The sequence below is a fragment of the Sus scrofa genome, chromosome 10 (assembly GCF_000003025.6).
Source record: "Sus scrofa isolate TJ Tabasco breed Duroc chromosome 10, Sscrofa11.1, whole genome shotgun sequence".
NCBI classification, from domain to species: Eukaryota; Metazoa; Chordata; class Mammalia; order Artiodactyla; family Suidae; genus Sus; species Sus scrofa.
Window position 1 is genome coordinate 50590640 of NC_010452.4, and position 15589 is coordinate 50606228.

The 15589-nt window shown below is 40.3% G+C and overlaps 1 protein-coding gene across 1 annotated transcript in view; it reads left to right on the forward strand.

Moving 5' to 3' along the window:
• The window catches only part of ARHGAP21 (Rho GTPase activating protein 21), a 138575-nt gene that overhangs the window by 49058 nt on the left and 73928 nt on the right, over window positions 1-15589 (forward strand). Inside the window, 3 exon segments of the mRNA XM_021064916.1 lie at window positions 1456-1606; window positions 1609-1634; window positions 4783-4807. Coding sequence (XP_020920575.1) covers window positions 1456-1606; window positions 1609-1634; window positions 4783-4807 — 202 coding nt within the window.

The following is a 15589-nucleotide window of genomic DNA, read 5'->3' on the forward strand; positions in this document are numbered from 1 at the left end:
GCAGAACAACAAAGTGGAAGCTGGAGAGGGCTGTGGTCAAGAGAGAATTTCTGTCATGTTTTAAGATGAAAGAACTTAGGAAATGTACACACAGGGGATGGGAATGATGTAGCGAAGAGAAAACAGATGATGCATGAGAGCCGGCGGGGGGGCAGGGGACTTGCTGGGACCATGTCTTGGTCTAGGAAGAGGAACGGGGTCTAGCACATAAGTGGTGGGGCTGTGGGCCAATGGGAGGTTCAGCCATTGTCCAGAGGGAAAACCAGAGAGCGTGCTCCAGCTGCAGGGTGGATGGCTGGTCACTAAGTTCTCGTTTTCTTGCTTGCGTGGTTTTGTGCAATGAAAGCAGGGTTGTTAGCTACAAGTGAGGGTGGGGGAAGGGAAGAAACAGTCGTCTGGAATGAAGGGATGGGGAGACCCTGTTAGCATGGCCAGACCACACTGAAGACTCTCCTGAGGTTGTTATTATTGTTAGTCTTTTGGGGGCCACACTCGGGGCATATGGAGGTTCCCAGGGTAGGGGGTGAATCGGAGCTGTAGCTGCCCGCCTACACCACAGCCGCAGCAACACAGATCTGAGCCACGTCTGTGACCTACAGCACAGCTCCCGGCAACACCGGATTCTTAACTCACTGAGCGAGGCCAGGGATTGAACCCACAACCTCATGGTTACTAGTCAGGTTCGTTAACCACTGAGCCGCGAAGGGAACTCCCCATCGGGAACTTAGATTGAAAGCAGTTGGCTTAATTTTTTGTTTTTCTGCATAAAAAATTCGACAGCCTAGATGCAGGTCCAGAGCAGACGATGTTGATTTAGCCAGAGTTGGGTTTTCTTAGGCAACTTTGAGGAAGTGAGAGAAAGGCAAAGGACTGAGTCAAAACTGGCTTATGAGGGAAGTGAGGACAGGGGGCCGTGAGGGCCGGGGTGGTGGTGGTTTGGGGGGGAGCAAAGACTGGAAAGTCAGGATATTAGAAGGGTTATCTATGTGGATACCGAGGTTGTGCTCAGAACCCAAAGCCTTATCTCTTACTTTCTAATATCCTTTGCTGCTGTTGGACTCATAACAGTTTTTTGTGTTCTTACTCGGCAAGAGTTTCCTGTCTCTTCTTTCATAGTTTCTGTTTCCTAGTCCTTAGAGCTCTCTGAGATTTTCTTCGTGTTATCTTTCATTCCTTTTATTGCATTTAACATTTTAGCCATTATATTTCTCATTTTCAAGAGTTCTTTCTTGCTTCTGATTAACTTTTTATAGCCTCCCTTTCTAGTAGAAAAAAAGTTGAGTTTTTTGATCCTCTTTCTGACTTGTTATACCACATATGCATCAGAATATGGTTCTTTTTCTCCACTGAGTTTCTGTCTGTGCCTCAGGTATTATATTTTTACACATATTTTTCCCCCAAGTGATGAAGTATATTGTGTCCTATAGTTAACTTTTAATCATCTTTTCACTTTAGGTATCAAAAAGTAAAGATGGAAAAGAACAGAGTGAAACTGTATCACCATCCGAAGATGAAACATTCTCCTGGCCAGGTCCCAAAACAGTTATGTTGAAAAGAACATCTCAAGGCTTCGGTTTCACATTGAGGCATTTTATTGTTTATCCCCCGAGTCTGCAATTCAATTTTCATATAAGGTAAGAGAAGTAATTAAAGAAGAATGCAAGGCAATTCCTGTCTCCTTCTTGTCTTCTTCTCATCCTGCCTTCCTTCTGTCTTAAAAGAATTAGTTTATATTTACACTGTTATTATATTTTTCCAAATTTTTAGATATTTTTCTACTCTCTGAACCAGACACTTTAATCTCCTCTGAAAGATCATACTGATTATGAATTCCAAATCTTTTTTAAAAGAATGTCTAATTCTAAACTTGATTCTATTTTTTCTAGTACATAGCTATTTTTCTAGCGTCTAGAAGGGTGGTGAGTTTTCTGAGCAGACTATGCAGAGGAAATAGTTTGCTAAATATTTGGACAATTATAAAAAGTTACTGGAATTAGACGGATACTTTCAGTATCATTTAATATGATGGCAAGTCAGAGTTTAAAAACACAGCTTGTCACTAGACTGAATGACATGAATATGCTTCAGCATATAGTAATAGGGTCTAATAAGAGGTGGCATGGAATAATCATAATGGCAGCTGAAATACTGAGACTTGTTCCCTTCTCTTTACGGTTCTTTATGAGCATTATCTCACTTTATTTTTAGCCCCATGTAACAGATGTGGAAATTGGTCTGAGTCATATATGGAGTAAGCGGTGGACCAAGGATTTGAACTTGGCCAGTGTGAATGCCTAATGCTTAACCATTAGATAGCAGTGTAATGGACATAATGACATTCAGAAGACTTGGGAGACTTTGGCCCAGCCCCTTAACTTTTTTTTTTTTTTTTTTTTTTTTTTTTTTGCCTCGAGATTTCCATTCTAATTTGAGGGAATGGAGCTAGAAGATTAGAAAACACAAAATCCTCTAGTTCCCGTCATGGCTCAGTGGTTAACAAATCCGACTAGGAACCATGAGGTTGCGGGTTCGATCCCTGGCCTTGGTCAATGGGTTAACGATCTGGCATTGCCGTGAGCTGTGGTGTAGGTTGCAGACGCGGCTCGGATCCCGAGTTGCTGTGGCTCTGGCGTAGGCCGGTGGCTATAGCTCCGATTCGACCCCTAGCCTGGGAACCTCCATATGCCGCGGGAGCGGCCCAAGAAATGGCTAAAAGACAAAAAAAAAAAAAAAAAAAAAAAAGAAAACACAAAATCCTTTCTAATTCTAAAACTCTTTGAATTTAGGGCTGTCTTTTAAAATATAATGTCAAATTGTTTCTGGAGACCACACTCTTTTTATTATATCTTTGCTAAATATTTCTTTCCAGTAAGATGTCTTAATAAGCTTTTAAAAATACTGAAGAGTTTTTAAGAATTATGAATAATTGTTAGCTTTGGAATTAAAATGTACCAGTTTGGTGTTCCTGAAATATATAAAAGAGTTGAACTGAACTCCCTAAGAATCTACTTTATCTTAAATGCCTTAAATAGTATTACTTAGGTTTTAGGTCACATAAGAGAGTAACTGAAAATTTTTAAGAGTCCCTTTCTTGAAGTTCCCATTGTGGCTCAGTGGTTTGGGAACCTGGCATAGTATCCATGAGGATGCGGGTTCCATCCCTGGCCTCCCTCCCTCAGGGTTAAAGATACAGTGTTGATGCAAGCTACAGCGTAAGGCGCAGATGTGACTCAGATGCAACATTGCTGTGGCTGTGGTGTAGGCCTGCAGCTGCAGCTCCAATTCCATCCCTAGCCCAGGAACTTCCATATGCTGCAGGTGTAGCCAAAAAATAAATAATAAATAAGTCCCTTTCTTTAATTGCATATTAAAAAATTTTTTTGTCTTTGTTCTTTTGTTTTGAAGAAGAGCTCTGGGTCATGATGACATATATATAGTACGAATTTTTATAATTTTACCAAACACAGGTATAAAATGTTATTACTGGAAAATATCTCTAGAAATTGTAGTAGCGCCATGTAACTGTTAACAGGACAGTCTTTGCAGTCAAAAGGGCCTGGGTTTGAGTCCCTTCTCTGGTCCTTGTTAGCTCTGTGACCTTGGGTGAGTCTCCTAACAGACCGAGACAGCACCTTCCTTACAGGCGGTTGTGTTGATTAAGTGATAACAATGTGTGTAAAACAGGACAGGACTTGGCAGGCAGTAGTTGCTCAGGAAACCTCAGCTATTAATGCTATTATTTAGCACAGGTTTCTTGAAAATAGGTCTCAGTCTTATAAATTTTATGTGGAAAATATAAATGGAAATCTTTTCAGTTATGAAAATATGTTCATTCTTTTCAAAGAGTGTATAAAAATTAATTCTGTATAACTTTCAGAAAATGTGCAATTAATACAATAATGTCTTTCTTATAGTTACATGGCTAGCAACCTTGGCAGTCTCAGAACAGAGCTTATAACCAGGAAAAAAAATATATATTTGAGCAGCCAAAATAAAGGTCAAAAATTATGTAACAAATTATCAGCCCTTCACTAGATGTGTTTTTCTTTCCATAGTACATTATAGTTTTCATTTGATAGAGGCTCAACAAATATTTGAATAAATGTATTTTTATGCTGTTTTTCAAAGCTGCTTTTCTCATTTCCCACCTAGAGGTAGATAACATGCAGCAAGACAGCCTGGTAGCAGTGAGCTATAAAACTCAACATCAACTACAAGAAATTAAGTATATAGCAATTTGGAACCAATTTATACAAAGACAATTCTGGGTCCTGTAACAGCCCTCTAGGCATGTTTTTTTTGGCCGCACCCACCACATGCAGAAGTTCCTAGGCCGGGAATTGAACCCTCACCATAGCCGTGACCTGCACCACTCTAGTGACAACACTGGATTCTTAACTGCTAGGCCACCAAGGAATTCCTAAAGACACATTTTTTTTTTAAGATACAGCACATAATGATGACTGGCCTGGCCCCCTCTTCCAAAAACTAGGTTCATCTGTGCAGCTGCCTCCTCCTGGAAGCTCTCCTTGAATGTCTGTTTTAGACATCTTAGACTCAGTATATCAGAAACTGAACTTCCAGGGTCCCCTCCTAAGTTGGCTTTACCCACAACCTTCCTGCCACCATTTGTGAGAACCTGATTCTTCTGGCAAAAGGCACTGTTACGAGATTGCAGTTGGCACCTTTCGGGGAGAGCAGTTCGAATTGAATTGAGCCTTGCTGTGCCTTCACCAGTTATAAATATATTCATACATGAATATGTATTTTTTTATTTTGTAGGATGAAGAAAATGGGAACAGAGGAGGTATGTTATAAAAGTTTTAATTTTTCTCTGAATGTTTCTCTACCGCTTTTCTTCCGTTCTTTAAGTAATAGTAAATGAAATGCTGTAGTTTTGGAGTCCATTTATATAACAGTCCTTCGATGTGAGAGCCATGAAAATTAAGTGTATTTACTGTAGCCTCCAAAATTTTATGCTTCCCATTGTCTCATCAGATGAACACGTAATGATTTTATCATCAGGTATGTATTATGTGAGGAAACGTCCTATGATTCTGAGAGAGGTAATTCTGAGATTTGTATTCAATTGATAATCTTTTAAATTTAGTGATTTAAAAAAAATTTGGTGTGTGTTTTATCTGATTTATTCATTCAAATATTGAGAAGTAGAGTGTTTTGGTTCTTATATTGGTTTTACTCTTGATTTAAACATTATATTTAATGAGCTTAAAGGGAAAATCAGCCTGAGGATAGGGTTATTTCTTAAAAACTGCCATTTTTTGGTTTTAATTTCATATGAACTTTAATAGTTAAAAGTTATACACATCCATTCTAAAAACTTATTTCTTGATAACTTTAGATGTTTTAAAGTGTAAAAATAGTGAAGAGTTTACATGTAGCTTTCATTCGGTTTCCATTAATGTTAGAACATAGGTGCCATGAGCTGTGGTGTAGGTCGTAGACTCAGCTCACGGCAACGTAGAACTGTGGTTCAGGTAACAAAATTAAGACACCAGCGTCAGTCTGATCCGCCCATGTAAGCTGCAGAATTTATTTGGATTTTGCCCCTTTGCTGTTCCCGAGTCCCACATGGCATCCACTTGTCCTGTGCCCTTGGTGCTTCTAGCCTGTGAGAGCGCCTCGGCCTTTGCTTGTCATTCACCGCCTTGATGCTTCCCAGCAGTACTGGTCAGTTGTTTTGTAGAATGTCCTTCAATTGGGTTTTGTTTTGACGTTATCATTAGTTTGAAGTTAGGCATTTTTTTTTTCAAGAATACCACATTTGCACGTGGTTTAAGTGTACTGTTAAGGTTTGGTTTTGATAAATACATAACTTGGAAAACTGCCATTTCCAATCACAACGTGATACCAAAGAGAACCTTCCATCATTCTGTAAAGTTCCACCATGCAGCTTTGCTATTAAAACTTTGCTGGCCCTAGACAATCACTGATTTGCTTCCTGCCACAATGGATGAGTTTTGTCTCCTCTAGAATTTCTTAGAAACAGAATAATACAATGTATACTCTTGTATCTTTCACTTGGCATATTTTTGATATTCACCATATTGTACCTGTAGGTACTAATAATATTACCTTCTCTTTTTTTCTGAGTGGTTTTCCCTTGCAAGACCATACCATAAATTGTTTATCTAGTCCTCTGTAGATGAACCTTTGTAATACCTGTATCTGATTTGAGGTCTTGGAATAGTTATATCAAGGGTTAAAATGAGAGGATAATGGTTTCTTTTAGCACCATCAAAAATAATCTGAGCTTGGGGGGCGGGTGGGACCCTGTTTTATAGTTGTTACCGTTGTGCAAGATGGGCCACTCCTGTGTCACCATCTGTCACACACCAGGCTCAGGATGGATTCCAAATGTTCCTTGGCCTTGGTGGGGAAGGGAAAGCTGACAAAACCTGTGTCAACAAGAGAAAGATGTGGGTCCTTTATCTCCCCCTTATCCCACAGAATGAGGTCCCGATGCCCCACAACCTACCAGACACACAGCACCTAGAGGTTCATGCCTCCCATGTTTTAGTTTCCACTGGGAGGAATGTACTTCTAATAAATGTAGAAGGACTTGGTTGTAAAACTTGACTATGCAGATGGTTCTCTATCTGGCATAGCTCACTAAAGTGAGCAGATTTCGTTATATGCTTTGATTGGAGTGAACAGACTTAAACATTTGTAAGGGAAAACTTGAAGATCTAGATCTAACAGAAGGAGGTTTGGAGAGGCAGGATAAAGGGAGACTAAGGGGTGTCCTCTGGGGAAAATTACTATTTAAATACTATTGTGTTTATTAATTTATATATATATGTATATATATATTTTGCTTTTTAGAGCCACTCATACAGCATATGGAAGTTCCCAGGCTAGGGGTGGAATCAGAGCTGCAATTGCTGGCCTACACCATAGCCACAGCAATGCTGGATCCAAACCTCATCTGCAACCTACACCACGGTTCACTGCAACCCCGGATACTTAACCCACCTAATGAAGCCAGGGATTGAACCGCATTTTTATGGATACTAGTTGGTTTCGTTACTGCTGAGCCACAACGGGAACTCCTATTAATTTATATTTAATCTTATTCAAAATAAGGGTTTGTAGTCACATGCGAAGATAAAAATGAGATTAAAAAGCTCATGGGGGGAGATGAATTTAAATGATATTCTGGAGGTTTTGTGTATACCTGAGTGCATATGTAGATTTTATACTTATCAAAGATGGGCTATAAGTTTGCTTTTGAGCTTTTGCAGTGGCAAAAAAGAGGAAGGAAGGAGGGAGGGAAGATAATAACTTAAGGACACACATCATCCATAAAAAAGCAACTTCCAGTTTGCACCAAAGTCTGAGACAGATTTCTCCTATGGTTCCTCCTAATGAAAAACAAAGAGTAACATAGCAGATAATATCCTCAGTAGCATCCCTTTACGTGACTATTTTTTTAATACATCCTTCAATGTAAGCTGATTTCAAAACCCCATGGTCCAATTAATGTAAAGAGCTTCTCAACTGGGGACAGTTTTCTCCCTAGGGAACACATGGCAACGTCGGTAGATGTTTTTATTGTCACATCTGGGGGATGGAGGGAGGGTGTGCTGCTGGCACATAGGAGGGGGCGGTCAGAGATGCTGGCGAGAGTCCTGCAGTGCACAGGACAGCTCCCCTCCCCTCAACGAAGAATTATCTGGCCCCCAATATTAATAGTATCAGAGTTGAAAAACCTTGGATTATAGTGATGGGCATCAAAATGTTGTCCCAGGTGTACACGTCTCCAAGAGTCTGGCTTGATCTGGTGACGATACTCAGACCATTTAGAAGAATGGATATTCAAGACTACATATCCAGTGTTTTTTTTTTTTTTTTTTTTTTTTTTTTTTTGTCTTTTTGTCTTTTTGCTATTTCTTTGGGCCGCTCCCGCGGCATATGGAGGTTCCCAGGCTAGGGGTTGAATCGGAGCTGTAGCCGCCAGCCTACGCCAGAGCCACAGCAACGCAGGATCCGAGCCGCGTCTGCAACCTACACCACAGCTCACGGCAACACCAGATCGTTAACCCACTGAGCAAGGGCAGGGACCGAACCTGCAACCTCATGGTTCCTAGTTGGATTCGTTAACCACTGCGCGCCATGACAGGAACTCCTTTTTTTTTTTTTTTTTTTTTGTCTCCAGTGGTTTTTAATAATTATTATCCTTCAGAACAAACTTTTGATGTGAATTAGAGTTACCACTGTAGTTGACATTAACCATTCTCTTGGCATTGCATGTTGTCAATGAAGGAATAAAGATAAGCAGGACAAACATTACAGCTTAAGAAGAATAATATATTAATAACTAGAAGAGAAACTAGAAAATAGCTTACAAGGTTTTAAAACATTAAATATTTGAAATGCAATAAACTTAACATCAGGAATCTAACCAGATTGGGGAGAGAATAATTATAAGCTCAGTTAACAAACTACTTAATTTAAAGGACTAATAGGAGTTCCCATTGTGGCTGAGCAGTAACGAAGCCAACTAACATCCTTAAGGATGCAGGTTTGATCCCTGGCCTTGCAGTAGGTTAAGGATCCAGCATTTCCATGAGCTGTGGTGTTGGTCTCAGACATGGCTTACATCAGGTGGTGGTGTGCTGTGGTGTAGGCCAGCACTGCAGTTCCAGTTTGACTCCTAGCTTGGGAGTCAAGCTAGGGTGCAGCCCTTAAAAAAAAAAATTAAAAAGACTAATAGAAGAATTAAAATAAACACAATCTAACTGGGAGTTCCCATTGCGGCGGAGACAAATCCGACTAGGATCCATGAGGATGCTGGTTTAGTCCCTGACCTCGCGAAGTCAGTTAAGGATCCTGTGTTGCTGTGAGCTGTGCTGTAGGTCACAGACGCAGCTCGGATCCTGCATGGCTGTGGCTGTGGTGGAGGCCAGAATATGTAGCTCCGATTCGACTCCTAGCCTGGGAACTTCCATATGCCGCAGGTGCAGCCCTAAAAAGCAAAAAACCCAAAACCCACAATATAACTAAGGCGGGGTTTTTTTTTTTTGAAGTACAGTTTTTTCTATTTATTTTTTGAATAAATTTTATTGGAATATGGTTGACTTAGAAAGCTGTTAGTTTCAGGCATACATCAGAGTATATCAGTGATACATTTACATATATCCATTCTTTTCAGATTCTTTTCCCATGCAGGTTATTACATAGTATTGAGTAGATTACCCTATGCTCTACAATAGGTGCTTGTTACCTATTTTATTTATAATAGTGTGTATATGTCATCCCCGACCTCTAATTTATCCCCCGCTTCCCAACATTTCCCTTTGGTAACCATGAATTTGGTTTCAAAATCTGAGTCTGTTTCTGTTTTGTAAGTTCTTTTGTGTCATTTTTGTTAAGATTCCACGTATTAGTGATCTCATGTATTTGTCTTTCTCTGTCTTACTTCACTTGGTATGAGAATTTCTAGGTCCATCCATGTTGCTACAAGTGGCATTATTTCATTCTTTTTTGTGGATGAGTAATATTCCATTGTATATATGTGCCACATCTTCTTTATCCACTCTCTAGATGACATAGGTTGCTTCCATGTCTTGGCTGTTGTACTAGCCTGCAGTGAACACTGGGGTGCAGGCATGTTCTTGAATTGAGGTTTTCTCTGGATAGATGCCCAGGAGTGGGATTGTTGGATCATATGGTAGTTCCATATTAAGCTTTTTGAGGCGTCTCCATACAGTTTTCCATAGTGACTGCACCAGGGTACATTCCTACCAACAGTGTAAGAGGGTTCTCTTTTCTCCACAACCTCTCCAGCATTTATTGTTTGTAGACTTTTTGTTTTGTTTTTTTTTTTTTTTTTTTTTTTTTGTTTTTTGGTCTTTTCTAGGGCTGCACCCGCGGCATATGGAGGTTCCCAAGCTAGGGGTTCAATCAGAGCTGTAGCCGCTGGCCTATGCCAGAGCCACAGCAACTTGGGATCTGCATCTGCAACCTACACCACAGCTCACAGCAATGCCGGATCCTTAACCCACTAGCAATGCCAGGGATCGAACCTGCAACCTCAGGGTTCCTAGTCAGATTCGTTAACCATTGAGCCACATGGGAATTCCTGTTTGTAGACTTTTTGATAATTCTGACTGGTGTGAGATGGTACCTCGTTGTTTTGATTTGCATTTCTCTAGTAATTAGTGATGTTGAGATCTTTTCATGTGGTGGTTTTTTTTTTTTTTCCATCTGTATGTCTTCTTTGTAGAAATGTCTATTTAGTTTCTTCTGCCCATTTTTTGATTGGGTTTTATTTTTTTAATATATTTAGCTGCATGAGTTGTTGGTATATTTTGGAGATTAATCCTTTGTTAGTCATTTCATTTGCAAATATTTTCTCCCATTCTGTGAGTTGCATTTTGTTTTATTTATGGTTTCCTTTGCTGTTAAGTGTTTCATAGTATCTGGTCTTCTGTCTAGGTCTTTAATCCCTTTTGAGTTTATTTTTGTGCATGGTGTTAGAGAGTGTTCTAATTTCATTCTTTTACACGTAGCTGTCCAGTTTTCCCAGCATTACTTATTGAAGATAACTAAGGTTTTAAAATAAGAGAAATACAAATTCAAGCATCTTAACTCCTGCGAAACAAGGTCCATCAAAGTAAGATTATAAAGTCCAGAACATCTGTATGTTTTCTTCTAACAAGAAGAATATGAAAAGCTCTGCAAATGCCTAAAGAAATTATTTTATGATATACTTTTGGAATTTCTGTCATGGCTCAGTGGAAATGAATCTGACTAGCATCCATGAGGACGCAGATTCGATCCCTGGCCTTGCTCAGTGGGTTAAGGATCCAGCATTGTCACGAGCTGTGGTGTAGGTTGCGGAAGTGGCTCAGATTCCGAGTTGCTGTGGCTGTGGCGTAGGATGGCAGCTGTAGTTCCGATTCAACCCCTAGCCTGGGAACTTCCATATGCTGTAGGTGCGGCCCTAAAGAGAGAAATAAAATAAATTTTAAAATATGATATACTTTCAGCATACTTGGAAGAACAGCTTGTTTTTTTATTTTTTGAAGGGTGGTAGAAATTAACATATGATTGGGGACTTAGTCTCTACCAGGAATCATAATATATGTTATTACCCTGTTTAAGCCTCACTGTAATGCTGAGAGGTGTGAGATAATGTTCCCATTTTGTAGATGAGGAAACTGAGGCTGAGCAAGGTGGAGAGTAACTTGTCGCAGATCACACCGCTAAGTGACAGAACTGGACTTCGAAATCAGGCGTGCACGGCTCTGAAATCCATCTCCTTTGTACTCTGCCATCTTACTTCTGTTGACTTAAAACAATAGCTTGACTTATGTAGCGTCAAGAATTAGGAGATAAATATAGGGTATATTTACGATGTTAGGAAATGAACTCTGTGAGATGTCTCTATGTTGAAGTTAAAAACAAGGAAACCTGTTCCATATTTGTGAAGACTTAAGGGCAAGGAATTCACACAAATGTCAGGGAAACACTAAGTTTAGAGCCCCCTGCCCCGCTCCCGAAACCTTACAGGAGCAACTGTTGCTTGTTACTCAGTTCTGAACACGTGGCTGGCAGTGGATCTGGAAAGTTAAGTGCCTTTAAAGAGTCCCTGGAGTTCCCGTCGTGGCACAGTGGTTAACAAATCCAACTAGGAACCATGAGGTTGCGGGTTCGATGCCTGCCCTTGCTCAGTGGGTTAAAGATCGGCGTTGCCGTGAGCTGTGGTGTAGGTTGCAGACGCGGCTCGGATCCCACGTTGCTGTGGCTCTGGTGTAGGCCGGTGGCTACAGCTCCAATTCGACCCCTAGCCTGGAACCTCCATATGCTGCGGGAGCGGCCCAAGAAATGGAAAAAAGACAAAAATAAATAAATAAAGAGTTCCTCATGTGAGGTGTCCTTTTGCCCCCACCTCCGCACCCCGGCCAGGCTTGCTTTTGTCTTCCCAGTTGGCAGCAGGAGGCACAGGCTAACGTTTAGAATCCCTGATTCATTCCATTTCAATTCAACTGATCAGATCATCTATCAGAACATATTCTATGTGAAAAAATTTCTTTTGACTTGTGAGCAATTTTTTTTGGGGGGTGGTCTTTGTTTTGTTTTTTGCTTTTCAGGGCCATACTTGTGGCATGTGGAGCTTCCCAGGCTAGAGGTTGAATCAGAGCTACAGCTGCCGGCCTACACCACAGCCACAGCAATGCCAGATCCTTAACCCACTGAGTGGGGCCAGGGATCGAACCCTGCAACCTCATGGTTCCTAGTCAGATTTGTTTCCGATGCACCACAACGGGAACTCTTTGCAAGCAATTATTTATAGATCCATTTTTAAAACACAAACTATTTAGAAAACAGACTTCATGTAATCTTTTGATTCAACTGAATGTTTAGATATTTATTTTACAGTCTCTTTTCCTTTTCTGACTTATTTTCAAGTGTACTGAGATTATGAAATTCTTTTATATGAGTTTTGTTTTAATGAAATGGAATTCCTGCCTCCAGTGTAATGACCCAAATCAGAGCCTAGAATCACTGGAGAGAAAATAATTGCCAGAATTTTATTCAAGCTCCTAAGAGATCCTGCTAGTTGCCAAAATTTTGTTCAACAGTCTAAAGAAATTGTTTTGGTGTTTTTTCCTTTTGGCAACGTAGTGGAATCTCTTTGCCACTTGATTTCTAACTATTCTCTTTACCCAACTTTTCCATTCTGTTATATATTATTTCTCATATTTTGTATGTATTTTGTATTTTGTACTCTCTTGTGTTTTAAAGATTTTTTTTTTTTCCTCCTTAGTTAGTTTTTGGCACTATAATGCAGATATTGTTTACCAAAAAAAGGCCAGTAAGGTAGAAAAATATTTCTTGTTGATAATAATGCTGACGGATAATTGCTGTCTTGCTTACATCCTATTATCTCTTAAATCAAAAATTCATAAATAATCAAATTAAGAATAATTGAAGGTTGGGAGTTCCCATTGTGGCTGAGCAGAAATGAACCTGACTAATATCTGTGAGGATATGGGTTCGATCCTGACCCCACTCAGTGGGTTAAGGATCTGGCATTGCCATGAGCTGCAGCATAGGTCACACATGTGGCATTGCTGTGGCTATGGCATGCGTAGGCTGGCAGCTTTAGCTCTGATTTGACCCTAGCCTGGGAACCTAAAAAAAAAAAAAAAAAGAGTAATTGAAGGTTGTAGTTCCCAGTGTGGCGCAGTAGGTTAAGAATCTGACTGCAGTGGCTCTGGTCACTGTTGGAAGTATGGATTCAGTCCCTGCCTGGGAAATTTCTATATGCTAAGGATGTGGCCATTAAAAAGGAAAAAAAAAGAAAAATTGAAGGTTTGTAACTACCATTATTTCTAAAATGTGTATGTTATTTTGTTAGGTGCTTTAATAACTGTTGGATTTCCACATTTGCGTTAAAGTTTATATTCAAGCGGGAGTTCCCTCCGTGGCTCAGCGGTTAACGAACCCAACTGAGATCCATGATGATGCGGGTTCCATCCCTGGCCTCGCTCAGTGGGTTAAAGATCCCGAGTCGCTGTGGCTGTGGTGTAGGCTGGCAGCTGTAGTTCTGATTTGACCCCTAGCCAGGGAACTTTCACATGCCACAGATGTGGTTCTTTAAAAAAAAAAAAAAAAAAAAAAAAGTTTATATTCAAGCATGTTAATAGGAAAAGAAAACTCTGAGAATTCTGTAAACTTTCTTAGTAAACTTCCCCCCCCACACACACCTGTGGTTTATGGAAGTTCCCAGGCTGGAGATTGAACGTGTGCTTTAGCAGCAACCCCAAGCTCCTGCAGAAACCATGCCAGATCCTTAACCCACTGTGCCACAGCAGAAACTCCAGTAGGAAACATTTCTATTTTGTGATTGCAGTCATTTCTAACCAAACAGCTGTCTAGTCTGTGTTACGATTTTCTAATGAACAATGTTTTAGTGGCAAGAAATAGAACTCCTCCTTCAAGCCACCCGAGGAAAGATGTGTTAATCCTAAAAATCCTACAGGGCATCTCCACACTGAAAGTCAGGTGCTCTAGAGCACCCAGGGTGCTCAAGACACCAGAATTAGGACCTGGAAAGCTATTAAGTAAATACAGAGAAATAACAACAACAAAATAATCTTGGCATATGATCTTCCAGAGGCCCAAACTCTTCTGTTTACAGAATGATTTAAATGATTTTCACAGTTGATTTTGATGATACTCGATTGTCCCAGGTGCTGACCAGTGTAGGCAGTACAACCCTGACTATATCTTCCTCGTTCCTCTCTCACCATCATAATTCCCAGTTCCCGGGAAAGAAATCTAATTGGCTAGTTCATCATGTAATGACCAGCACTCGCTATGTTTAGAGAGCAAATGTTCCTCAGTTTAATGAAGAGGTAAGTTCTGCAAAGCTGAGAAAATTGGGTCTACTTTATGCTATTGATTTCTGCTGATAGGTTGGAAACCTGTTCCCTCAGGATAATAGAACATTAAAATAGGGACCTGAAAATCGGATGGAAGAAGAAATTCTTATTTTGGGTAGGTCTGAGGTCTATAGGGGTGGATTGTCAGAACTGTGTTCATGTTACTTTTGAAATGTAGCAAAGCTAACTGTGTAGGCTCCATGGAACTTAGGCCATATTTGGGAAGGAACATTAACTGAACCTCTTAGGATCCTTTTTTTTTTTTTTTTTTTTTTTGGTCTTTTTTGCCATTTCTTGGGCCACTCCTGCGGCATGTGGAGGTTCCCAGGCTAGGGGTCGAATTGGAGCCATGGCCATCGGCAGCAACTGGGATCCAAGCCGAGTCTGCGACCTACACCACAGCTCACAGCAACGCCGGATCCTTAACCCACTGAGCAAGGCCAGGGATCAAACCTGAAACTTCATGGTTCCTAGTTGAATTCGTTAACCACTGAGCCACAACAGGAACTCCTAAGGATCCATTTTTAACTGTATTGACAGTAAATTATTTGAGTTTTGAGTTTCTCTGGTAGCTAGGTAAATACCCGAATTACTTGCATGTTTGAAACAATTTTATTGGAGTATAATTGATTTACAATGTTGTGTTAGTTTGGGGGGACAGTAAAGTAAATCAGTCATACATATAAATGTCTATTCTTTTTTCCCATATAGGTTATTAAAAACTATTGAGTAGATTTTCCTGTGCTATGTAGTACGTTCTTGTTAATAGTTGCATGTTTTTGTTAACTTTCAGTGCTGTTCAGTTGAACAACCACAGATATCTTAAACTGTCTTAAGGATATTTTATTTATTTGGCTGCTCCCGTGGCAGACGGAGGTTCCCGGGCCAGGGATAAAATCTGTGCCAGGCAGTGTGACCTGAGCCACAACAATGACAATGCCAGATCCGTAATGGCTAGGCCACCAGGGAACTCCTTAAAGATATTTTAGAACGTGGACGTCATGACTGACGATCCGTGATAATGACGATGATGGTGGTGGCGGTGGTGGCAGGTGATGCTGGCAGCAGCCAGCTCATAAGGCACCAGACGCTGTTCCAGCATACTCTGTAGATTAACTCATTTGATCATCAGAACAACTTTCTGGGGTAGATATTATCACCTATTTTTAAGA